This window comes from Dermacentor variabilis, chromosome 11 (assembly GCF_050947875.1).
Source record: "Dermacentor variabilis isolate Ectoservices chromosome 11, ASM5094787v1, whole genome shotgun sequence".
NCBI lineage: Eukaryota > Metazoa > Arthropoda > Arachnida > Ixodida > Ixodidae > Dermacentor > Dermacentor variabilis.
Window position 1 is genome coordinate 10,449,091 of NC_134578.1, and position 25,846 is coordinate 10,474,936.

General features: G+C 44.5%; 1 protein-coding gene across 5 annotated transcripts in view; it reads left to right on the forward strand.

Moving 5' to 3' along the window:
- The window catches only part of LOC142563991 (uncharacterized), an 88,918-nt gene extending 68,675 nt beyond the window's left edge, over positions 1 to 20,243 (forward strand). For 2 of the 5 annotated variants that reach the window (XM_075674772.1, XM_075674776.1), the window contains 35 exons: positions 42 to 155; positions 225 to 338; positions 408 to 521; positions 591 to 704; positions 770 to 883; positions 949 to 1,062; positions 1,124 to 1,237; positions 2,103 to 2,216; positions 2,899 to 3,012; positions 3,092 to 3,205; positions 3,501 to 3,614; positions 3,683 to 3,796; positions 3,955 to 4,035; positions 4,177 to 4,269; positions 4,350 to 4,442; positions 4,512 to 4,595; positions 4,657 to 4,749; positions 4,806 to 4,895; positions 4,978 to 5,067; positions 5,141 to 5,230; positions 5,345 to 5,428; positions 5,517 to 5,612; positions 5,716 to 5,817; positions 5,954 to 6,058; positions 6,414 to 6,590; positions 7,546 to 7,641; positions 8,594 to 8,701; positions 9,256 to 9,366; positions 10,236 to 10,343; positions 11,803 to 11,907; positions 12,493 to 12,597; positions 15,473 to 15,577; positions 17,076 to 17,209; positions 18,227 to 18,362; positions 19,581 to 20,243. In XM_075674772.1, the coding sequence (XP_075530887.1) occupies positions 42 to 155; positions 225 to 338; positions 408 to 521; positions 591 to 704; positions 770 to 883; positions 949 to 1,062; positions 1,124 to 1,237; positions 2,103 to 2,216; positions 2,899 to 3,012; positions 3,092 to 3,205; positions 3,501 to 3,614; positions 3,683 to 3,796; positions 3,955 to 4,035; positions 4,177 to 4,269; positions 4,350 to 4,442; positions 4,512 to 4,595; positions 4,657 to 4,749; positions 4,806 to 4,895; positions 4,978 to 5,067; positions 5,141 to 5,230; positions 5,345 to 5,428; positions 5,517 to 5,612; positions 5,716 to 5,817; positions 5,954 to 6,058; positions 6,414 to 6,590; positions 7,546 to 7,641; positions 8,594 to 8,701; positions 9,256 to 9,366; positions 10,236 to 10,343; positions 11,803 to 11,907; positions 12,493 to 12,597; positions 15,473 to 15,577; positions 17,076 to 17,209; positions 18,227 to 18,310 (3,602 nt within the window). In that variant the 3' untranslated portion in view covers positions 18,311 to 18,362; positions 19,581 to 20,243. The remainder of the gene's footprint in view (positions 1 to 41; positions 156 to 224; positions 339 to 407; positions 522 to 590; positions 705 to 769; positions 884 to 948; positions 1,063 to 1,123; positions 1,238 to 2,102; positions 2,217 to 2,898; positions 3,013 to 3,091; positions 3,206 to 3,500; positions 3,615 to 3,682; positions 3,797 to 3,954; positions 4,036 to 4,176; positions 4,270 to 4,349; positions 4,443 to 4,511; positions 4,596 to 4,656; positions 4,750 to 4,805; positions 4,896 to 4,977; positions 5,068 to 5,140; positions 5,231 to 5,344; positions 5,429 to 5,516; positions 5,613 to 5,715; positions 5,818 to 5,953; positions 6,059 to 6,413; positions 6,591 to 7,545; positions 7,642 to 8,593; positions 8,702 to 9,255; positions 9,367 to 10,235; positions 10,344 to 11,802; positions 11,908 to 12,492; positions 12,598 to 15,472; positions 15,578 to 17,075; positions 17,210 to 18,226; positions 18,363 to 19,580) is intronic. The other 3 variants (XM_075674771.1, XM_075674773.1, XM_075674774.1) reach the window with 3 other exon arrangements.
- Positions 20,244 to 25,846: the final 5,603 nt, after the last annotated feature.

Genomic DNA, 25,846 nt, shown 5'->3' on the forward strand with positions numbered 1-25,846 from the left:
GTGAATCAGGGCATTCACTGACTGTGTTGCTGTGTCTTTAGGTCCTGGCGAGTACAACATAGAAAGAGCTGATCGAGTGGCACGCAGTCACTCTCCTGAGTATAAAATCGGGACCAAGTTAAAGGAGAGGAGACTGGATTCATTGGATTACCCTGGTTAGTCCGTCTTACAAATTTGGCTATAGTGAAGCAGGACATTCACTAACTCTGTCGCTGTGTATTTAGGTCCTGGAGAGTACAGCATAGAAAGAGCCGATAGAGTTGCACGCAGCCACTCTCCAGAGTATAAAATCGGGACCAAGTTAAAAGAGAGGAGACTGGATTCATTGGATTACCCTGGTCAGTCCATCTTACAAACTTGGCCACAGTGAAGCAGGGCATTCACTGACTCTATTGCTATATCTTTAGGTCCTGGAGAGTACAGCATAGAAAGAGCTGATCGAGTGGCACGCAGTCACTCTCCAGAGTATAAAATTGGTGTCAAGTTAAAGGAGACGAGACCAGATTCATTGGACTACCCTGGTCAGTTCATTTTACAAACTTGGCTATAGTGAAGCAGGACATTCACTGACTCTGTTGCTGTGTATTTAGGTCCTGGAGAGTACAGCATAGAAAGAGCCGATAGAGTTGCACGAAGCCACTCTCCAGAATATAAAATCGGCGCCAAGTTAAAGGAGCGGACACCGGATTCATTGGATTACCCTGGTCAGTCTATATCACAAGGCAATAGTGAAGCAGGGCATTCACTGACTCTATCACTTTGTGTTTAGGTCCTGGAGAGTACAATATCGAAAAAGCAGATAAGGTTGTGCGCAGCCATTCCCCAGAACACAAGATTGGCGTCAAGTTAAAAGAAAGAAGACCCGACTCGTTGGATTATCCGGGTCAGTTCAATTTATTATGTTTTTTTGAACTAGAATTCTCACTGAATTTGACCCTGCCTTGTTAGGTCCTGCAAAATACAACGTCGACCGAGCGGACGGAATTGTGCGCAGCCACTCTCCTGAACACAGCATCGGTGTGAAATTAAAAGAAAGAAGGCCGGACTCCTTTGATTATCCTGGTCAGTAGGCGTAATGAGCCAGTCTGAAATGCAGTGTTGAAGTCTGCTGCTGTGTCCCCAGGTCCTGCAGAGTACTGCATTGAAAAGGCTGACCGGATGGTGCGAAGCCATTCCCCTGAACACATCTTCGGCATCAGATTGAAAGAAATGCCTCCAGATTCATTGGAATTTCCTGGTTAGTAAGCGACAAACAATTATATGGCGTTCTCGAATAGCGTAATATGCTGTGTACTATAGCACACGTGCTTTAGAAAGCACCCTGCCTTTGAAAAAAAGTAAGGAATCATATGACGTAGATAGATTCGACTCTTTCACAGGCGTCAGTTTTCCAACCGCTATATACGAGTAAGCCACAATATTGTGCTGAAACAAATTTCACGATATGATCATTTACAGCCCACTCGATTGCTGTCATCAGGAAATGAATTTGCGGAACAATGTAAGTTGTGGACCAAAATTAATGTACATTCCTTTCGAGCACTCCAGGAAAGCATGGAAAGATTGGCTAGAAGGATTTCCTTGTCGAAAAATTTTCCTCATGCAGTGCCACGTCTTTCTGGAAGAAGTACGAGTTTTATCTCGAAAATATTTTGCTCTCGTTATTTGAACCATTGAAAAAGTTGGCGCTATACACAACGACTCTTTTAAGCACTATTTCTATAAACCAAGTTTTTTTTTTGTTGTTGCAGCTGTGCTCTAATTACGAGCTACGGGGTAGGCTACTCGTAAATCTTGCTGAACTGTGAGAAAATGAATTCTTTGAGACTGGAAAAGCTTCGTGAGCGTATTGAGATCACAAAAATATTCTTAAGCCCTTCGGGAAAGCGCGGTCAAATCAGCGCCTTCCTTATGGTAGCTCCTTGCGACTACGACATTTCCAAAGGGGACAAGGTTGTGTATAGCTCCACGCCCTGGTATACGAAAGGTGTTAAGCTCCCTCAGCCAGCGCCAGATTGTATTAGCTTCACAGGTAGGGTTCTGACACCTTGCTGCGGGCAAGAACCGCGACTCATGGCAATCGTCGTTTCACCATTGAACAGCCCCTGGAGACTACAACATTTCAAGAAGCGAAGGCACGCTTTATCCTGGGTCTCCTAAATTTAGCCTGGGAATGAAATTGAAGGACAAGCCCCCGGACAACATCGACTTTCCTGGTTCGTTCAGCTTTAGTATCTATTGTTTATTATGTAATCTAAGTTTTCTTCTTGCAGTGTTGTAAAATGTACGTATTAAGGTTTTGCAGAGCGTCACATATAGGCAACATAGCGCTAAATTGTCCGTAGCAAAAATTTCAGATGAACGCCACTGACCCTCAAGGCTCAACGTAACTGCTCTGGAATAGTGCTACGTCAACATTTCATCCTCAACAACAAAAAGCAACTACTGTGGCCTCCTGTACGTGGCACATAATTTTGTAGAACGTCGTCGCAATGGAGGTTCCTCAGTGGATACTGAAAAAATTCAGACTGCGTAGCGTTGGCTGTCCCATGCAGTGCGACATGCTAAGCATGGTGGCCTATTCATCTGCATATGGCACATAGAAATGAAGCTCATCACAACGTGCACGTAAACTCAACTTCATAATAGCAATGAATTTATCATGTTTGGCACCGAAATAAATGACGGAAAAATAGATTTTTTCAATACGCACCGTAAGACAGAAAAAGCTGTTCCTAACGATTTTACAAAGTCCAACTAGCAAAATGTTATTACGCAGAATGTGGCTATGTGGGACGCGAGACTTCGGGTATACTTATTGGGGCATCCTTATGCTATTGAAGTGTGCACCTCAGAACTAAGGTGAGAACTCTTACTTATCTTTGTCCTGCTGTTTAGCGCCGTCGGACTACAGCCCTGGCAGAGGCGTAAGCTTCGTGAAGGCGAGGTCCCCAAAATTCACATTCGGCTTCAGGCTAAGACCTTCTAAGCCATACAGCTACGGTTTCCCAGGTTGGTGAGCTCCACACTGGCACTGTTTTGTCTCAGATGCTCGTTGCACTGACGACACGCAACCATTGCTTCCATCTAGCGCCATGCAGTTATGATGCCTCTCGGTCAGCTAGGATTGTCTGTAGTTGTGTGCCACAATTCAGTTTCGGCGAACGGCTGCCTGAAGGTTCACCGGAAAGGCACTACTTTCCAGGTAGGCTAAAAACTAAGTCACGTATGACCCTGTGATTTATAAACAGCTTACAAGACGCGAAACATAACGATACTGGAGTACAAAAACTGAACTCTAGTAGAAAGGTATCAAGCGTTACATATAACGATTGTCCCGTATCACGTGTCTTCTTGGTCGTCCTGCGTTTTGTTAGCGAACCATGTCACACAGGGTGACAGACAGTTCCTGCCACTCTGTGTTGCTGAACAGAAATGCATATAAGTGCGAGTAACATTTTTCTTCAAGAGGTGTAACACCTGTTCTTGTCGTTTGGTAGCACCAGGAGAGTACGACCCCGATAAAGCGAATGAACTAATTTATCCAAAGTCACCACGCTTCACCATTCGTTCGAGACTCAAGGAACGGCTACCCGACAACGTAACGTTTCCAGGTTAGAACTCTGCGAGAAATCTCAGCACCCTTTAGAACTCATTCTTATGTTTTTATTTGTTATTTTAGCACCGGGTACATACGATCCGGACAAAGGCAATCCTGCTCTATTCGGATTGCCACCAAGAAGTAAATCAAGAAGCCCGAGAAGATCAAAGTCTCACGATCTCGAAGACAAACGTGGTGAGACAGAAAAAATTTAGGATTCTTGAGGAGTGCAGCCATTTTGTTAAAAATTAACTGATCACGACGGTTCCAACAGTTTTGTCAGACGCCTAATAAAACGCAGTCAGCTAATGCGCTGCCAACCACTAAATCTTTTATTTTGTTTATATCTAAAGCAGTGGCACCGCTTCATGAAAGAGCGAGCATAAGAAGCAGTTCATTCCGAATTGCGAGGACGACAGATGGGACTGCTGGAGGTACGTGCCATTTTTTTTTCGTATTAAGAAATGTTGTCTTTTCGCGTGAGCAAACACAAGCTACAGCGTACACAAAGTTTAAGAATTTGAAATCTTCGCTCGACGCAGCAACTAAAAAGAACGCGCATTTCTGTTCAACAGAGCGCGATTTTAAAGGTTCGGAGCAGACGATCAAACGAAGTCGCTCGCTGAGTGGAACTCGCCAAAGGGACACTGGCCGTAAAAATGGGAAAGGTATGAACTTTGGAACAATATAAATACTTCGCGCTCTGATTTTGCAGTGCTTTGTGCCTAATAACACTTTTTACGAATAGACAAAACAAAAGAGGAGATATCGGTATCCCCGAAGACTATGACACGAAGCAGATCGTCTCGATTGACTCGACAATCCGAATTTGGCATTGATGGTGCGTGTCTCTGGATTGTAGAGCTTTGAATAAACGTTCTACAAACGCGGATTTCTTTTTTTTTCACAGAAACGCTCGCTAAAAGTTCGCAGGAAACAGTAAAGGAGCGCCGTTCGTTTAGGGTCATTCGCAAACAAGCAGCTGTAGTCGAAGGTAGGGGTCGTCCGTTCCCCTCGAACAAATCACAAATGGTAATACGATTGCATTTGTCCAGGAGAGCCACCGCAGGTGAAAATCGTCGTTTCCGAAATGACGACTGACCGGAGCGAACCAGAAGGCGCTATGAAGAAAAAAATTGACTCAAAAGGTTAGCGAAGCGCTTGCCGACATTGCCCGTTTCAATAGTGCCGAAACACCACGCAGCGACCGAAAGAGAGGCAGCGTCTTCGAGAGTCGGGACGAAGAAGAGTGGCTTCCTTCGATCTCTCCGGAAAAAGCTGGACGGCACTGAAGGTACACGATGCACCGTCGCGTTTTCAACGTTACGTGCCGTGCGTTTCGACTTGACATGTTTTCTGCCATCTTTCTTCCGAAGAAATGACTCGGACGTCTAAAGTGGCTAAGGCGCCCGCAACGCAGAAAACTACCACTCGTGTAGTGGAGAGAAAAGTAGACGAAGAGCGAGGTATGGAACTTGTCAAAGTGGTATTGCCGCTTAATTATCTCCGCGTTGTAACTGTTACTGTGTTACTTTTAAGAACGGGTCGGCGCTGCTAGTCAAGCGGGAGCTATGCCTCGAAGGAGTCGGTCACTTCGAGTCATCCGAAAAGAGGTGGACGAGGCACCAGGTATGCGATACACGGCGTATTGAACGCCGAATGCGCAATTATTTCTTCTGAAAACACCGCGTTTCCTTTTTTGCCAGTACTTATGTAGTGTTCTTTTTTGTTGCACATATATAGATAAGCGAGCCAGGTCCACCGACGAACTGACTAGGCGAAGTCACTCATTGCTTCTAGCACGAGCAAGGAAAGACGACACCGAGGGTACGCAGTGTAGAAGCTCGAATATTCAACTCTCGCTGCCTTTCGCAACGGCCGCTGAAAATCATTTACGCGATTTCTTTTTTCTCAGCACAAGAGCCAGATAAAAGAGCTAGGCCTTCGGAGCGACGATTAGGGCGGAGTAGGTCCCTTCGAATTGCACAAAGCGGAATCGACGACATCGATGGTAGGTGCAGTGCATGCCTCAGGCATAGGCCGCAGAAACTTGTCAGTAATTATGCACTTTTGATTAGAGTACTTCAACACTCATCACGAGATGTTGCCTGCAGAAAAGGACAACGTGTCGAAGTCCGAGACTCATATAACTGCATCTTCCTCTTCGAGTTTTCGCAAGGAGCGGTACTCGGGTGAATACTTGGGGAAGAGTCTCGGTAATGGCGGTGAAAAAATATCATTCCTTTTTATCACTCCGATTTGTTGAGGCGTTCGCATTTCTTAAACGTACGCCATGGTGTGCTCTCTTCGCCATGAGTCTAACTTGCGCTTTTTTTCGCAATTTCAATTTAGAACCTGCTGCGTTTACAACGAGCGACGAAAGTGGTATGTTCGAAGACGACGAAACGATGGACAGTGTGTCAGCCCGGGACAGGACGTTTGTACGAACTCCTACTGGTCAGTGCGTTTAAACGTTGCCTTTCACCCGGTTATGTGAAAAAAAAAATTACACTGCAATTTGCATAGAGTTCATTAGAAACTTGAATTAGGTTCTAGAGAACTACATCACTTTGCCAATATGCTTCGTGAATTTCCCAATGTGCTTAGCGATGCAATGATTGACAGTATAGACGACATGCTGTTGCGGTTATCTCCTCAGAAGAAAAAGCAAAGTAAACAGTATATTACTTTAATAACTCTTCAGAAATTTATCCTTGCATTCGTTGTTTACTTTCGCATGCTATATTTATTGCCATAAAGAATACATGCCAATCTGCGTTATACGTTTACATTACCTGACTTCACACCACAGACTCGTCCAGAATTCAAGTGTCCCCGGAGAGTTTCCGGGAATGGAGGCATGCTCAAGGAAGCATCAAAATGGCACCGAGATTTCCAGAGGGACTTGACTTCTGGAAACCACCCGGAACAGGGTCTTTATTCGCAAAGCTTTATCAGTCCTGGACACAGGAAACAGCTGTTTCTCCTGGTCAGTAGCCCCGTTGTGTCTGTCAATATTTATTCGTTTGTCAAGTCACCTTGTCCATATCCATTTGCACAGCCTATCGGGCCTGAGCTCGTTGCTAAATGGTGACTGAAAGCCTTCCAAGCTTGGCAAGAGCTTCAACTAACAGACAAGACAAAAGACTCACAGCTAGATGGACACTTTAAGTGATAAGATGTGGGCAAACCAGGAAAGGCTAGCTTTCTAAAGTGGGGCTGTGGTTTTCCTTGTTGAGCCGCAGTTGATTATTTCAACGATCAAGAATCATTAAGCCTGTAATACTCGAGATATCATGCTGGCTACGTTGACTTGATACCTCGAAATTCTGATTTAGGAACGCACAGTCTTAACGCACACTATACAGTACCATTTTCGATACGCTTGAGAGAGTTTTCAGATCTGGACAGCTAGAAAAGCAAATACTAAATAATTATTGTATAATTAAGTTATAGCCCAACTGACATTTAATTGCTCTTTTTTTCTTGTGCAAATGTACTCTCCATAGAAGAAATACACGGGAGTGGGTTGTTCTTATTTTTCTCGATGTGGAACTGTATTTCGGCATTACAGAGTTAATTGTTTTGGTTTCTCGAATAGACAAAGTGCATATTTTGTTTTATTTAGTATCCATCCACATGGCCAAACGTTGCCAGTCGTTCATCACATTCTTCTTAAAATATACGTGCGCGCACACACTAAGTAACGCACAAGAACACGAGAATTTATAAGCGCAGCTTTTTCTGAAAACAAACCATTTCAAAACAAGTTATGGTAAATACAGTTAAAAGACGTGTACTGGCCTATGCGAGCACTATTGCACGTTGAACGTCGGGAAAATCAAGCGGTCATTTACAGTGTATCACTGCTGTCTACCGTTCGTTGCGACACTTTCTGTTGTGCCGTTGACCACACGTCGTCTAAATTGTTGCCTTATTCGCAGCTGAAGCAGAAGACAACAGCCGAGTGATGTTCCGCTCAGCTGCAAGCCTCCTCTTCAGGAAAGGTTTCGCAGCGATACTACGGAACGAAACACCTGGTACAGTTACTTGTGGACGTCGGAAGGGCCTGCGTGCACGTCTCGTAAATTGCAATCTGTTTGAAGGATTCCAACTAATCACCATTACCCTGTTTTTGTACCACGCGTCCTTACGGAAGCTATACAGGAGTACGGTGTCAAATGTGAGGAGTTCCGGTACACTCTTTGTACGATGAAGATGATTGTACACCTGCTCGTGCTAACATTTATTTATTCTACTAGTTGCTACTACATTTGACTGTAAGATCAGACTGCTTCTTCGTCGCGAGCTATCCCCCCCCCCTTCTTAATGTGACACTAAAAAAAAAAAGTGCTCTTCCGCTCAGTCTGCTAGCATAAAGAGGTTCGATGCACGTTTGAAGGTTTCGCTGGTTCTCTTCAGCAGAAAAGAATTGCTTATGAGGCCAAACTACCCATCTGTAGTTACGCAGCTATGCGGTGGCAGAGATGACATCAGTATTACGTCAATTGAATTCATGATCATTGTTCTCATATTTGAGTTCCTTTTTGGCAAAAAGAACTCAACAAACGATATCACGTAGGGCTGGGAATGCTGTGTATTTTAAAAAAAAGATCAACTATAAGCTAGCTTCTAGCAGACGCTGCCAAAATTTATGACGTCGCTGGAAGCAGGTCGAAGAAATTGGCGTCACTGACTTCTGTTTCATTTTTTTTACGTCGCTGATGGTCCCTGTTTGCAACTCTAGAAGTGTAATGTGCAATACATAAATTTAGTGTAGCTTAGCATTTCTCTTTAATGTCCATTTATTCGTTCCGTTACTTACCAGTAAAGATGACGCACGCGTACATAAACGCAAATAATATAAAATACACCAGCGAAAGTGATGCACAAAATGAGTGGTTCCGAAACTGTTTGTTCGTGTGTACGGGTGTCAGCGCGCTGAAAAATTCGCGCCTTACAATTATTTTTGTTTTGTTTTGCCGACAACAGGACCGGGTTACTATAACCCGAGCATCGGTGAACAGCTACGCTTCCCTCGCATGCCGAGTTTTACGATACGAAGAAAGCTCAAGTGTCCGAAGAAAGAACAAACGCCTGGTCAGTGTATCCGATAATTGTGCTCGTATTTCTTCTGAGTGCTGCTATTTACAGGCCGTACAACGCACTAAAAGCATTCTGTCAATTCCTCTGTCTTTGTGCTTCTCATAATTTGAGCACTCAGCTCTTTATGCAACAGCGTTTATAACCTACCCGCCAGAATTTCGCATTCATTACGTCAGCGGACACTTAATAAAGTGTCAACATACACCTAATTAATGGATCGATAGACTGCAGTATCTTTTTAAAATGAAAATTCGTGATTGATGTCTGAATATTACGTTATATGTAATGTGTGGCATACGTTGAAAGTTATATACACAGTTTTCCCCACATGTCCCAGTTTTACACGCATATATACAATTTGTGTGTAGAAATTTCCCAAAAATGTTACAGTAATGCATTTTTCTGTTCGCAATTTCGCAAAATGTGTGATTTTCTTGCAAACAATAAAACAAAGCCACAACTGAAGCGGATCACGTGTTTTTTTTTTTCTGTTTAATGGGATGTGTCGATGTCGTGTCTTACTTTTTTCGCTCCTGCGTTGGGCGCAGCTCCCTGGGACTATAGCCCAGACAAAGCCGATCCTCTGGTGAGACCTATGTCGCCAGCTTACACCTTCGGACACAAGGACGACTGTTGTCATTGCAGAACCACAAGTCCTGGTTTGTACACTTGCAAAACGGCTACCCAGAGGGTCCCTTACAAGCATCTGCACTGGGCCTGCACTGCTGCACTTGGTTCACCCTGCTCTACGCCACTTTTGCACCGGGTAGCACACCTGAACACCTTCGCAGTGCACCGACTGACCAGCTTCTCTTATTCTTCTCCGTCGTAAGGCTGTCTCCTTTGCAACGAAACGAGACCCGATATCTCGCCCATTTTCTTCACCGATTGCGAGCGTCCGACTGTACGTGAGCGCCGTGACGTGCGATAAACGCGACTGCTCATTTCGCTCCATGTGAAGCCTCCGCTGCGCAAATGGCTGGCTACACGATATAGACACTGATTGTTGAAGTAGGATATATTTATTTCATGCATTTTGTTCCCGTCTGTGAATGCATGTGAAAATGAAGGTTGTATTATATGCACGGTGGCGTTCGCCTTCTCTTTAATGGAAAATAAACAGCAGTGTGACCAGCAATGGGTGCACAGTAACTGATCTCTTCGATGTCAAAATGCGTTCTTTCGGCTTCTAATTGAAGCTTGACATTCCAGACTTATGGGCAGAGTATTAGCTGACAGCATCTCGGAAAACTTTGATAGCATTCAACATAAGTTACTGATGAACTGTGCAAATTTTAACAGTTGCACGGGAGGAACATTTCACAGGCACACAAAGGCGCTGTGTACGGTTCTTGAATGACCGCAATGTTGTTGTTTATGTTCCGTGACTATTGAAAAAGAAGCGTGTATACGTTTAAATATAAGTAAGCCATGAGCTATTACAGCTACTTGATGAGTTCCTCTAAAGACAGAAGATGTAAACCCATCGCTCAATTGTTAACACCAACCTGGCCTTGTGTTTTGACAGCACCGGGTGCCTACGACCCCGAAAGAGCTGATCAGTGTGTCAGATCACTGGAGCCTAGTTACACCTTCGGAGTCAAACACAAGGATCCTAAAAGGGATAATTTTCCCGGTAGGTTAAAAGCCTTCCTACTGGCTTCACTCCCATTATTTAACCTCCTCAGAATAGAAACGTTGCGAAGCTTCTATCCACTCCAATGTCAAGCTCCTATCTTCATCCCCGTGAGTCATTGTACGGCTGAGGGTGGCAAGACAGTCGCACTGAGACAATGTATGATGACTCATGCTTTGGGTTCCCGAAATACTTCACATAGTGAGCTTAGAACGACAGAAAGCTGAGCTAGTTGGTAAGGATTCATTATGCAAAATAGAAGTGAGGCGTGCAGACAGGACACAAGAGTAGAGAAGTGGACAACACGAACGCCGTGAGCGTTGCTATCCTAATTAGTACAGGAAAGAGAAAAGAAAGTTTGGAGACTTTAATGCGTTATATGATATTGCTGTTTACGGGATTAAAATTTATGTAACAGTAAAGACTTGGTGGCATCCTTTTGAGGCAATGTCGCTTGTATAAGAGTACTTACGGCCTAGCCACTGAGGCAACGCGTTATGTTTATACCTGCATGCATACTCCTCTCAAAAATGAAAAAAGCGCAAATTCACAATTACGAACAGAACTTCGCAACCTTTCTCTTTCGCAACGTTGTTTTGGAGAGTAACAACCCTTTTCTTGCACATTCCCTTAAGGTTATACTTGGCAACCACACTAACCGAGGTATGGTCTTCTACTTACGTGTGTGTGCTCTGATTTCATATCGCATGACATTTTGTGTAACTTGCACTCTTTTTACATCACTTCTGGTTTTGGGCATCTGTTGACTATGCTTCCACTTTGCATGATGTTATGCTGGGTTCAGCTGCTCGTTAGCTAAGCGTGCACCATCACACAGAACAAATGTAAAATTTTTGTGCAGCGAGATCTTGATGATTACGCGAACCAATAGTTGTAATTTAGCAGATATTCGTAGCACGAAACGTTCGCGTGATCTAATATAAAGGACGACCCAATCTCGAAGTCAACGCGCTCATAGATCATGAGAAGCAATTTTTCATGCCACCCCTAGTGTTTCCGAAGATGGCGGCAGGACAGCGAACGCTAAGAGCACAGAATGTTACATTTGCTCGTCTCATCTGTAGCCTTCTGTCTAGTCACTGTGGCGTTTCCCCAACGTTCAACAACACCAGCTAAGCACACTTCGTATCAAGCTGTGCTACCGCATGAAGCATTCGCGCCATCGCAAAGCACGTGACACATTGCAAAGACTAGCTGAATCGTCTCTAGTGTGCGGCACTTGTGCGTTTGGTATTGCCTTAACGACAAGCGCGAAACAAATTCACGAGGCAGTGTCGTCGAGATTTCACTGCAGAATTAAAGCGCGTATTCCGGAAAAAAACTGTTCCGTTGGTGCCCGCTTCGCTCACGATTGCACGGTACCTGAACCCACGTGGCAAAGAAACTTGACGAAGGGTCTTTCGTTTTTCTTGCCCTTTCTTCTCTCTCTTTATCTCAGCTCCTGGCACCTACTGTCCTGAGAAATCTGACACGGTGCTAGCCACGACACCATCTTACACCTTTGGTATCAAGCATAAGGACCTTAGGCCTGACGATGTGCCTGGTAATATAAACGCTTTCTTTGTAGCAGCACTAGACGCTTCATTCTCGCTGTAGACTTTTTTGGTGATGGTGGCACGCCCAATTGCTGTAGCATGCTGATGGCAAGAGCCTGAATGTACCAAGAAACGGGTGAATAGCATGAAATGCATATTTACGCTATCAGAGTATTTGTTTCCCTTATCTTGCATAGAATAATTGTTGTATATGAAAAACAAATGCTCTTGTTATATACTTAGTAGATCCAATTGACAGAACAGTGGAGAACTGTGGCATGGACTGCTGGAACCTTGCGCGTTCATGAGCGAGCTACTTACTCACTAAACTTTTAGTTCTGTGTATCTTATCGATATCTTACGTTGGGCGAATGGCATTGCGTGCGAAATAACTGTGGAACTTGCCATTGGTTTCATCTGAGTGAAAAGGTGATTTCCTAGAGACTTTCCAGAAGGTACTTATCATTAGCTTTAAGTGAACTTCTTACTCCGGCTTTTGTATTGACGCAATGCAATACACAACGCGCAGAAAAGTAAACTAGCACTGCGAAGAAAACAAAAAGGAACTTTTGCTTCTGTCCGCATGACCTCAGCACCGGGTGCCTACTGCCCAGAGAAAGCAGACACCGTGCTTGCGGTCACGCCGGCCTACACCTTTGGCACCAGGCCCAAGGACGCTAAGCCTGACGATTTTCCCGGTAACGTGTTCGAATTACACAGCATACGTGCGCGCTGAGCTTGCCGATGTTCGCTATTAGAGATGTTAGTACAGGTGATGTAACCATTTAATACGCTAGCTCTTTCTATCCGTTCCAAACATTATATTGACTACTTGGTAGTGCGAAACACCTTTATTTGATGTGGATGTGTGAATAGTAGACGCATCTATGTGGCACAAAGTCCGATCCGTTATTTGGTATGATAGCAATGTTACCATTTAATTGTTCCGGCTCAGTTAATAGCCCTGCGCTGTTGTTTTGAACAGTTACTTTCAGACAGCTAGCTAGACCAATACGTATCATGTGTGCAAAACAGTTACGTGCTCACTGTTTCTACAGGTGCCCTTGAGCTGATGGTTATGAAAATTGATGCATCGCACTTGCATCGTGACGTGATGTTGGGACCTTGCTGCGTTCGTTTTTGCTGTGACGCCATTTTACGACGGCGTACTCACGTGTGACTCGGTGTTAGCGTTAGAAAAACTTGCGAACTGTACAACCACTTATTAAACGGCACAAGTTTTAGAGAAGCGAGTCTTTCTACAATAAGCTTTCCGATCTTGTTAACTTACCGCACAGTTGCCAACGGCGCGTTATAAGAACATAGTAAAATATATGCCGTGTGTTACTAACCGTATTTAACTAACGGTTTCGCGTTGCGTTTTTTCTGAGAGTATTGGATTGAGTGCACGTTTCCCGAGGCGGCAGGTGAGCAAAGGCTACCGCTTTGAACATTTCTACTATTCAGTGCCGGAATATAGAGCGATGCATAGATTGTTTTCGAAATTAATATTGTTTGTTGAAGAGAAAGCGTTTCCATCTATCTGTATATAGCATCATTTTACGAAGAAAGTCCCAGAGGTTTCTGCCAAGAAAGCTTCGCAATAAATAAAATCACGATCCGAAAATCGTATCCTGAAGAAAGGCAATCCGTGCATCGGGGCAGCCACCAACGACGGCAGCAGTGCGAAGGCTGTGAGTTTAAGGTGCGAGTAGCTGGGAGAGCTGTTCGTCAAATGTGTTTTAGATGTACAAGTTGTCCAGAAATACTTGAAAATATCCGCAGACGTCGTCGGATCATGGTCGTAGCTCAATTTTGTCAACCTGCTTTTTAGAAGTTTCAGATGTCAGATTAATGAAACATGTTCTTTGGAACGAAAAAAAAATCCATAACGCAAAGGTTCCAGAAGAAAGCGGAGACTTGACGTGATTAAAAGTTCGGTGCACATAGAAGCCGCAGGCTGTGTGCTGACGCTTTGACAGGGGACCTTCTGAACACTAACAGCGCAATCCCCTGAACTTCTTGTTTTCGTGTCTTGACTCAATGAGTTTTCTTTTTAAACTGTGAACCAAGCATTTCACCTCATCATGAATTTTATATACACATACTTTGCATTAACCATCAAGATTTACGATATTAACTGCTTTCATCGACTAGAGCACCTACTTTTCCGCTGTCAATAAGATCACAAGAACTGCACCTTTCTGTCTTTTTCTGCCCTGCTCAACTTCATTTAAGGCCTTTCTTTCTCTCCGTTTCATTTCATGTAGGACAATGTACGCCAGATAAGCACTCGGCTCTTCAGTTAAGAGCATTTTCTTTTTCATGTCCGAAACATTCTCTCCAGTCTCGGGCTTCCCTTGAACGTCCGCTCTTGTTCGACTAGAATAAATGTATTAGCCATGAGGACCACGTGCTCCCATTAAAAGTTTTTCGATTCGTGTATTTGAAAAGCAAGAGTTAAATGTGTTGCTGTGCACTTCACTAGGTATCCACGAAAGATCTGATGCTTATGGCAGTCACAAACAATGTCACGATATTATACACTCTAACGACAACACATTCCCGGCTGATCTTCTTGGGAGGGAGCAACCGCTTGCCCTATAACTATATACACTTCCAGGCGTTCTCCAGTACTCCGACATTGTTTCATCTGCTTTTGTTCAGTTAGAAATAGTGAACTCTATTGCGGTGTACAAAAACTGCCTAAATGAAGTGAAATATGAGACATAAGGTTACTCCACCATAGGTGTAAACAGTAGGTGCTAATCTCTTTCTTAGTTCCCGCATTAAATGCCGAGAGGATAACAGCTTGTCGCGAATTTGTATTTTGACGCTAGCAGTCCTAGTAATAAGAAGCAGTCATCGAACTTTCTTTAACGTAGGTTAAGCTACTGTCATAACAGTGCACTAGAAACCCTATCTCCTCAGAGTTGCTGCAAGTATTGTCTGTGGACATAGCCACGACGGCGGAAGTAGTCATACTAACAGCTGCGCCGTTCCTGTCCGAGATTCAATTCTTGCAAATCTGTTGTGCGGAAGCCCGCAAGGTGGAGGAAAGTTCATAAAAGGAAAAACAACCCACTTCCCGTGTTACTTGTCTTTTTTGTCCTCTAAGTACTTCCTGAACATATTTGCATATTTTTTTGCATCGTACAGCACTTATCGTGAAGAGTGGCGTACGTAGCGGGTAACCATTGGAATAGCGAGAACACTGGGAACGGCATGCATGCCCTCCTCGTTCTCCTTATATAACCTTTCTTAGATTTAGAAATTTCGTGAGTTAGGAGCATGTTAAGGGATCTGAGTCCATCCCTCGGTCACTTCCTGAACACTTTTAACACGGTTCCTTGGGCAATTTACCGGCATTGCAAATACGTCCAGCCTGAAGAGGCGAAAACAAAAGGAATCAGACAGGACAAAGTGCTGACTAAACAACTGTCGTAATAGTCAGCGCTCTGTCCCGTCTTGTTTCTTGCTCTGTATTCGCCTGCTCGAGCTGCAGCTGCTTGCAATTCAACAATTTCCGTGCTAATCTCGCCACCTAACAATGCACTGCCCTTCATCGTCTAGCGCCGAGTGCCTATAGACCCGAGAAGGCGGACTCTGTCCTGGTCAGGACACCTGCGTACACGTTTGGCACCAGGCCGAAGGATTCCAGGGGTGACGGCGTACCTGGTAAAGTTTGGTTCCACTAATCACAATATATATTCCATTCACTCAAACAACAGCTTTCTCTTATCCTTGTTTCGGCTATGCTACTCTAGATAAAATGGACACACCGATTAAATGGATAAGTGAAATGAGGCAGAGCGTTCAAAATGGCTTCGCACTGAGGCTCTATAATTTGCGCTTATTTATAGCCGCCGATGACAACTTTCTAGTCGAAGAGACGGCACTATAATTACCTACTGTTATTGTGGTATCCACGGTAGGCACAAAGTGGCCTTTATTTTTCGTAAATATTAGACTAGCACATCCGCGAAGCCACGTAAACTAAGTAAACACGTGTATTACAATTAGTTAAGACGTGCCTGTACCGCATCTACTATGCATTCACAAGTGCGGTCTTCATGACAAGACGTAGTCACTGCCGTTGGTCAGGCAAGTAAAGGTACTCACAAGAGTGTGCTTAATTCATGACCGGCAGCTAACTGTTTTATTTGGCCTCGTGACTGGGTACCACAATGTATCGATATACATGACTAAATAACCTTAATCACCTGTCATATTGGTAAGGGTTATCATTGCAGTTACACTGGAAAGAGCTATCACAAGAGTCTTTAAAAAATGAGCATTAGTTCTTAGTCATCAGAGAGTCACGGTGCTTCGTCAACAAGGTGAGTGCAGTAAGGGCTTATTTTTAGTTCCACAAGGATACCCACGAATAGTTTCATGGGGTGACCGACAATTGAACCTGAGTAAATACAACATTAACGCAGAATGACGGAGTTTGAAAAGATATAATACTGTGAACTGACTTTCCTGAGCATAACAAATTAGAAGAAATGTAGGCTAGAAGAAGCAAGGCTATTGTGGGGCACCTGAGTAACTAAAACATTAACACAGAATGACGAAGTTTGAAAGGACATAATACGTCGAACTGGCTTTTCTGAGCGTAATAAATGAGAGAAAATGTAGGTTAGAAGAACCAAGGTTATTGTGGGTTAGATATAGATTTACAGTTTCTCAGGAAAGACAGAGTGAGTGTTATGCGTTGACTTAGAGACAATTTTCAAGACATATGCAGTATTTGTGTGTAAATTTCAAACGCACTTGCATACAGAACTGCACAGTACCGTAGTGCTTTATCGAGAAGGACGATATGAATAAACAAACGATCCACACATGGGCTCTACCTAAAAACATTTTTAGCTTGAAAACTCATAATGGGTTTTATACATGGCAAAGCAAGTACTTCAGGTGCATGTCAGGACGCAGAAAACTAGACAAGATTGAGATTTGGATATAAAATCTTTGTGAGTTAGCGTCGTGCCGGTACGATTCGTTGCTTTCCGTTGTTCTTGACGGAAACGCGTTACGTACCGATCTGTATAGCGCAGCAGCAGGTACAGATAGAAACCGCAGCCAAATGTACAGAATCCTTTGGTGCACCCAGAACGTGCCGCACTGTGCGAGTATAAGGTGGACTGACTGCGGTGTTCCTTCTTTGCAGCACCCGGCAAGTACGACGTACCGGGCACCGACACGTACAAGAGCAAGTCCCCCGCCTACACGCTCAGCTACCGCACCAACATTCCCTCGGACCACACCAAGAAACCCGGGCCTGGCGCTCATTCACCGGAGAGGGTAATCCCAAACATCGAGCTTGTCCTTTCACTTCGTGTTGAACAGCACAAAGTGGTTCAACAAGGTGGCAGTTTCGGCGATCCGATGGCACATTTTGATTGCGCATCCATCAACGCAGAAGATAAAAAAGGGACAAAGCACGCATGCAGTTTGAACGCGAATTTTATCAGAGCAGTGTAATCGCGCGGGGAAACGGCATAACTACTCGCGAAATTAAGAAGACTGCCGAGGTCATGAGTTTACGCGATTGTGGTGTCAACATGGGTCTTCGGTAGTTCTATCTGAGAAAAACTTTCCTTTTTTGCTAGCGTGAGCTGATGGTGTCTCTCGGTGTTTGCTTGACCGTTGCGCGTACATGCTGTCATTTAAGCTTACCGTTAGTGTTTTGTCTCTCCCTGCCAGTTTTTTCTTGTCGTGTTTGCATTGAAGATAGTGCCTGGTGATTACGTGTTACTCGCGTGTTTCCTGTGTTTCCCTCTTAATTTTAACTAAAATCAAACTTTCGTATAATTTTTTTCATAGATCTCTGTACAGTGCGGGTGCTTTGTTCCTTTCTGTTTTCTACGCCGATTTGCAGCCAAACAAAAAGCTTCATTGGCGGAATGGCAGCGCGTGTGCAACGGAAAATACTTTGTTGTGACGACTAGAATCGGTCCTACTTTTTGGGCACACTGCTGTTTTATCGCAGCAACTGAAGCTCAGGTTGCATCGATATAAATTTGTCTAATGAGATTGATGTTCCATTGTTTGCAAGACTGTTGTCGGAGTAGGTAGAATTATGTCAAGTTTACTAAAACTTTCGTCCGCCCGTCAGGGGATAGTTCTTGTCTGGAAATAGTTCAGCTTGTTTACACTGAAATGACGCAGGCAGCACTCATGTTCTGTCTGAGCTCAGAGAGCCGGGAAATTTCCGCCATATGGAAAGAAAACCCGTGTTCCCGGACATGAAAGACCAGACGGACTTATCTTTATACGTCTCGTTTTGCTTTCTGTGTAAACACGACTCTGTCCTTGCAGGTCTGGATGAACAAGAGCAGCTCACCTCGGTTCACCTTTGGCATCCGGCACAGTCCTGTTGCCGAGACGCCCAAGCCCAAGTAGGACTTTCGTGTCAGCTAGTGGCCGACGCCCAAAACAACAACAGCCCGCAAAGGTGAGCACACTATGGCGTGTGCTAATGTCCATACTGCATTGTGCGAAGACAAGAAAATTCCAAATTGCTGCAACTCTTTCAATTCTTTAAATGAAGTAGAACGAACAGAATTTATGAGCGTTCGACTGCCCTGTCACCTCCAGAAGAACACTGCACTACTCTCAGAAAGCACGAAAGTATACCCAGAACGTTTTCTAACGAGGCTTGCTCACGCTTTTTTCTTATTTTGTCGAGCAATGCTTGAGATCTACAATTCTTTGCTACAGCCGAGCATAATTCTTGCTATACAGCTCATACTTGCTGTTGGACTCGCGCAAACTCACATGAAACGAGCTTTACAATGCTATTAATTGTGTTGCACTTTGCTTAGTGATTGGACGTTTAAAAATGCGAGCATTATTTGTTGGCTCGCGTTAAAGTGCCGGGACTGTTGGTGTGAAACCGGATCATCCTCGGTTGGACCTCAGGTGTCTATAACTGCTCGGGTATCTCAGTTGTGTCGCATCTCACTCATGGCTGCGTAGAAACGTGGCAAACGAACGATAACAGTTGTCCCAGTTTCACGCTGCACAACCACTATACGCAGTAAAATCATTCGGCAATGGTGATTTGATCTGTTAATTAAGCAACTAAAAAACATCATGTTTCCTTTTTTAAATGGCTATAGATGAATATAAGAGGGAAACCACCTTTCAGCGGATGTTGTGAAATGAAGGAGATTTTTGTTATTTGTATACCGGTCACACGCCGTTGGCTCAGCGATAAAGTAGAAATGAGGACCGACGCGGCAGGAGAAGATAACCGAAAGTACTAGGCCGACTTCTCTCCTAGCATCGTGGTTTCAACGACTAAGTCCGAGGACTCCAGTCTAGTACAGTGTGTCGAAGATGAAATGGCCTAAATCAGTTTTTCGTTGGGAAATCTGTTTAAGAAAAGATTGCATTTGTGAATTTCAATCTACAGGACGCAATATGTTAACGAACACTTGTAGATATTATAAAAAATAACATCGTTATAACATCGTTGTTTGTTATAAAAAATACGCTCGAAATGCTTGTGTCGGATATCAATGAAACTGAGCCATAGGTCATGTGTTTATGAAGATTTTTTTATCACTCCGCAAATACCCATTGCAAGAAAAGGTGTGTTCCTCCAGTTTTGTACGAGTATGATGTGCTAAGCGTTTCATGTGTTTTTTTGTCTGTGTTTGTTCTGCAGGACTAATGGCAGCTACGACAGAGGATATCAACGGCCGTCTACTGACAAGACCAACGCAACATAAACGCCCCTTTGTCATCGCATGGACGCCGGTTCACTGAAATAAGAACGCATAGCCCGTTGAAACTAGGACAGGCACCGCGTTTGTATCTAGCCATAAACTTGAACAGGCCGTACGCGTTCTATAGCTTGTAGGTTTTTTTTTTGTGCGCGTTGCCAAAGACGACACTTTTGTAAAAGCCGGAGCAATGAACATGAGGTCCAGTGTAGTCCTAGACCGTCGGCAAGGCTGATCGAAGTTAACTTGTTGCTTTTATTTTACCTCCGCACTATTAATATTTTGATGCATTATTGGGCGCTTGGGATCAGCTACGTGTATAACCGATACTCATGCACAGCTAGCTACACTAACCAAGCTTCCTTTTAGATTACGCTTGAGAATGGTACGTTGTCATTTTTTTTCTTCGCCGTTTAAGAGTGAGCACGAAATTAAAAAAATAAAGAAGGAAGAAGAAGCCTAAAGAAAAGCAAATTTTCTGTCCTCATATTTGTTATTTTGTCACGATGCTTCAAGCAATAAAAGAGCACGAATTGCACAGGGAACAGAAATGTGTGCTGTACTTTTTCTTTCCCACCGAGTGAACAAATAAAATGTAGTTTTTTGTTGTTCGAAAGTTTGCCCTGCGGCATAAAATGGGCGGATGCATGTTATATGCCCACGTGTAGAAATTGTTATGTTCGATGAAGTCCAACAAGAATCTTTGGTTAGGATCACAGATCCATAAATGAGCTGTACTTATTTCTCCTTTTTTCTCCAGCATGGACGACTGAGGAATAAGTGGAAGAACTGTACTGATCACGTGCACGAATGAAATCGTGCTTCATGTCTTCGTCCTTATTTATTGTGCATCTATATTATTCGAGGTTTTCTGGGAATAATACCATGTGCGGCATATTCTATCATGGTTTCCTGTGGCGGGGAATATTGAACGTGGTTGAAAATTGCACACATTACTTCACAGACCACAGCGGAAAAAATCGTAGGCGATCTTGTCCTATGATTAGGCCGTGCGGATCAGCAACAGGCAAGTTCGCGGTATTCGATCACACCACGCGCACACAGGAAGCTTTCCCGCTTTACAGTAGCCTCGAAAACTTTATATACACACTATATTTTACCAGATTAACCGATACCGTGCCGAAGCAGATGCCGTGCAGTGATGAAATCTCCGCATGTGCAAATTTATGAGTGTGCGAGAATGGAGGACTCGTCAAAAGGTACGCTGGCTCCATATTACGGCTTTATTACGGTTTCACATTACGGTCTCCTGCAATCATCTGCGTGGTCAACAGCGAAATCTATGCGTCCGAATCGAAGTAGCAAATTCCGCCGTAGGCTAGGCCCTCTCAGCCTGGAAACGGGTGCCATCACAGAGAACCAGTGCCTCGTTTGAAGCCAGCCCACTTCTGTTCTTCCCTAGTTGCTCCATCGAATGCTAAACCAGAGACGCGAAACGTAGTGTTGCACCGCCTAGCGTAGTCTTCGTCGACACATCGGCTTTACTGCTCCATTGCAAAATTTACACAAGGCAGGTCCGGCAGAAGGTGACGAGCACATCTGTGGTTGAAGGTGACGAGCGTTTTTTCAAGAGACGCGGTCGTTGACTGACACGGAAAGCCGGGGAGATGGCCCGAGCTGCGCGTTTGTTTCACACGCGCGCCCCTACCGCGATGAGAATGTCGGAGCGACTGTACAGCCTGGCGATCATGTGGCGCGTGTCCGGTTGCTTCTTCGTCGCCAACCTCGATCCTCGTGATCTCGACCGAGCTCGAGTCACTTGGAAGTCCGTCTACAGCCTGTATTCCTCGCTGTGCGCCTCCATCCTGTTCTCGTTCAGAATGCTGCAGCTGTGGGCGGGAGCCTTCGGCGACACGGATTCTCGAGGCGCCCTCTCAACCTCGCTTCTCGAGTTGATGAGGAACGTCATCGGCTTGGAGAGCCTGGTGGCGTTCGTCGTGATGGCCGCCAGGTCGAGCACCATCCTGAGATTCCTGCGCAACGCCAGCGCATTCGAAGCGTCCGTGTCCGTGCCGGGGTTCCATAGGGTGAAGAGGCCGTACCCCGTGCCCTACGCGTGCCATGTTTTGTCCTTCGCGTGCGTGGTTCTCTACAGTGTAGGTCACATCGGTTGGCTGGTGATTGCCACTTACCGTCACATGACGACCAGTCAGGTTCTCGAGTTGTTATACGCCGTCACAGCCAATGCCTTGTACATGGCCAGCGACTACGGTAACAAGGCCACAGCAAGAGCGGTCTGCGAAGTCCTCGTAGACTACGTCAGCATACAGGTAGGCATAGAAATTATTCATGTCGATTGCCTAAATTACTGAAACACTGTTTACAACAATTTGTGTTTCGCCATTGATTTCATGCTGGCGCTTTCTATTGCACAAAAATAGGCAACACTGGCCATCAGTACGCCAAATAAAGAGTTTGATTCTTGACCGACACGTTTGACAGTTTTTGGCTCTTCGTTGTCAATACAACATACAGTGCAAATAGAATTAGCAAGTTCGCATGGCCCAGGTAGCACACAAAGTCTTGAAAACGTCGTATTAAGGGATTCAACGTCTGAAACGGATTTTTGACCAAAATCGACGCATCAAAGACGTTCCAAACAAGATAGCTTAAAAACGAGGGGTGAATACGTTTTGATAACGTTGGAAGCCAGACAGCTTAAAAACGAGGGGTGAATACGTTTTGCAAACGACTCAAAACGCCACCGCCACGCCACGGCGCGTCAGCCTCTTTAGCGGCTTCTACAATATTCAACAACCCATCAACGCGATCCAACCTTGCGCAAGGTGGCGATACCGTCGTCAAACCATGTGACCAAGGTGGCCACGTGATTCGTGATGCCGGGCAGCCGGGCGAGCCGGGGCATAGTCGCGTCGTCATGGCGTCGTCGCGTCACCGCACTCGCATTGCGCTGTGGTGTGTTTGCGGCTCTTCTGAACGTGCTGCCGCTGCCCTTTGCTATGTAAGTGTTGCAGTGTTTTGCTGTCAAGAAAACGATATTCTGTGATCAGTTTGGGTTGTGCGATATGTTTGTGTGGTTTTAATTTAGAAATCAGTAGTGTTTTCAATTGTTATGTGATCAAGGCGGCCACGTTATTCGTGAAGCCGGGCATAGTTACGTTATCGCACTCGCATGGCACTATGGTCTGTTTGCGACTGTTCTGAATGTGCTGCCGCTGCCCTTTGTCATGTAAGTGTTGCAGTGCTTTGCTGTCAAGAAAACGACATTCTGTGATTAGTTTGGGTTGTGCGATCTGTTTGAGACGGGCATAATAACGTTATCGCACTTGCATTGCGCTGTGGTATGATAGCGGCTGTTCTGAATGTGCTGCCGCTGCCCTTTGTCATGTAAGTGTTGCAGGGTTTTGCCGTCAAGAAAACGACGTTCTGTGATTAGTTTGGGTTGTGCGATCTGTTTGTGTAGTTTAATTTGGAAATCAGTAGTGTTTTCAATTGGAGGGCGCGGAGTGGAGGGCACTAATCAGCTCTTCAAGTTCATTGTCATGTTATGTGAGGCGCCTTTTCACTGACGCTGTAATTAAGGCGTTAAGGGCAGTATAAGGACGAAAGTTAGAGGGACGAAATCGTGCCTGTGTGTCCCTAGCGTCGGGGTCGCCCGCTATGCGTGATCCTAACAAGAAAGCATTTTGCAGAATGCGAAGAAAGGCGGCAAAATTTCTGTCTGTGCGCACCTTGCCGATCTCCGCAATAGAGCCATCATCGTGGTATTTTAGTCTCCCGTTTAGCAAGAGTGTTGCAGACAAGGGAACTGGTTCAAACAGGCTTTTTTTTAATGATTCACTACTAGTGCGGTATCCGAAAAGGTGAGGTCAAGTGCTCGCCCTATTTTCTTCCCTCGCGCTACAGCGCACTGACAGAATTTTGCGTGCACCATACCGTGCTTTTATCGTTTGCGCTTCAGGTTCTCGATTGTGTTTTCGCCCCCTTTACCCACGTGATGGGTATTTCATGGTATTACCGGGTACCACATGTGTCCATATATTCTGTCCAATATATGAAACGGCCAAATTCGATTTTATTTGACGCCTCAAATGGTAGTAATGTATGGAGTCCCTTGTAGCTTTGTGCTTGTTATCAATTTTACTATTTGGCGAATGGATACAGCATGTACGCTGCATAACTCGCTTGTGCATACTGCATACGTGAGTCGAGTATGCCCTTGGTATAAAATAACTTGTATGCTTTAGGTAGTACGATTGTTTGCAGTTTGGGACATGTGTCGGAATGTACGCTGTGCGCCCTTCGCGCTTTACGGCGGCCCGCCGAGTTCGTGCGGGTGCCATGTGTGCGCATGGAGTTCGCGAAGCGCTCTCGCAGTTTTTTTTAATATACATATACATGTGTTCTGTTCGCGCGCTTCGCACAACAGGGCATGTCGCAGTTCTTTGTCCTTGTGCAACACATTTTCCTAGCGTACGTCTGTGCATTATTTGATACCGGTTTCACACGGGGCTCTTTTAGCCGCTATCCAGTCCGTTACAAATCGAATTTCTCGGTCGTGATGGCTCCTCTGCGCAAGCTACGAGAGTGAGCCAGTCGCATCGATAATTTCGATCCGGATCGGGCTTGATCGCGATCGAGAGTGGTCGTGTGACACCGGTTTTACACATGGCTCCCACATAGGGAACACTTTAAGTTCAATGCTACTGAGTGAAGAGCAAGTGCATATATATGCCAGTGGTGGTATGTGGGCAAGTCTCTCTGGTGAAGCCAATACTTGTGCATTCAAAACATTTCAATTACCAGCGTAGTGCATCAATGTGTCTACTTTGACAAAATGGAGCACCAGTGCAGATATCTGAACATACCTGTCCAGGGCAGCAATTAAGTGTGTCTAGATTGAAACCACTACCAGCATGTGCGGCAGTTCTATTTCTAGCAGCGGGACTGCACAATAATCAGTAGGGTGCTCTCAAGCTGTTTACCTATGAAGCTCTGCCTGGACTGTGTGCCAAATATTTTTGGACGTGAAAGTGGGGGTGAATTGGTAAACATCAGTGGAACTGTGCCTGGACTTTGTGGCAAATGTTTCTGGATGTGAAAGTGTGAGTGAACTGGCAAAGAATTTGCTCTGGGCTACATGTGTTAAACGTTTTTTCTCATTCAGGGTGCTTTTTTTTTACTTTAGGAGACTGGAGATGTGCGCAAAGTGTGACATCTCAGTGTGCTAATTAATGTATTTGCTGGTTTGCAAATTATTCGTTGCAACTTTATTTTTGCCAGAGAGGTACAACTTTGCCTCTTGTAAAGGGCTTTTTAGATAAAACACTTGCTATTTATTATGACCATTGCTTCCTTTGTTACACAAATGCAGCTTCCAGTGCATTCCATTTTATTTCCATGTTTATGTGGGTTTCTAATATGAGGCTTGCATATTCATTTCTCACGTTCTGGAGTGGCAAGATGCAGCATTACTGTCTCCTCGTTCGCTGTACTACAGTAGTGTTCACTTGTTACACTGAATCCCCCGTTTAAGTATTCTGTACTAATTTCACTTTATTGCTTTTTTGTTGTATGGTTATTTGTCTCGCCATTACCTTCTTTGATATATCTAAAGGCAATATTTCCAATTTCGCATTGTTCCCATTTTTTTTATTTCTGTCACAGGATTGTTTTATGATGGTATGCGGTGGTATTTCTTTTTGTGCTCTTTTCAAGCTTCTAGATGATTGGTAACATTGCTTGGAGGCAGTTACTATCCAATTCATACTCTTGCATTTTTCAGTCTACTTCTTCCATTCGCTCCGATGTCACTTCTGCATAACTCTAGTCCATCTAATAGCACGCGCACTTTACTATAATAAATTAGACACTTTAGTACACTCCAGGTTTTTCTGTTCATTTTTGTATGTGTACTTGGAATTTTGTTTATGTGCTAGTGAATGTTCACTTTCGAGTTCATTACGAATCCTTTCTGCGACTTTTGTCATTGTTGATGTACTTTTATTTCTATTTGCATTTCTCACACAGTTTGTTCGAACCTTGCATAAGCATTACATTTTAATAAAGTGTTCTTGCTTTGTCACAATGTTCTCATTTCATGCACTCTTGGCATGAAGGGCTTGGTCTGGCCACCTGCCAAGACGTGGCCATTTGTTCTTTGCAGGATGTCATTCCCATTGTGGTTGTAAGCATCGTAGCTTACTAAAGGCGGTATTAAGGATTT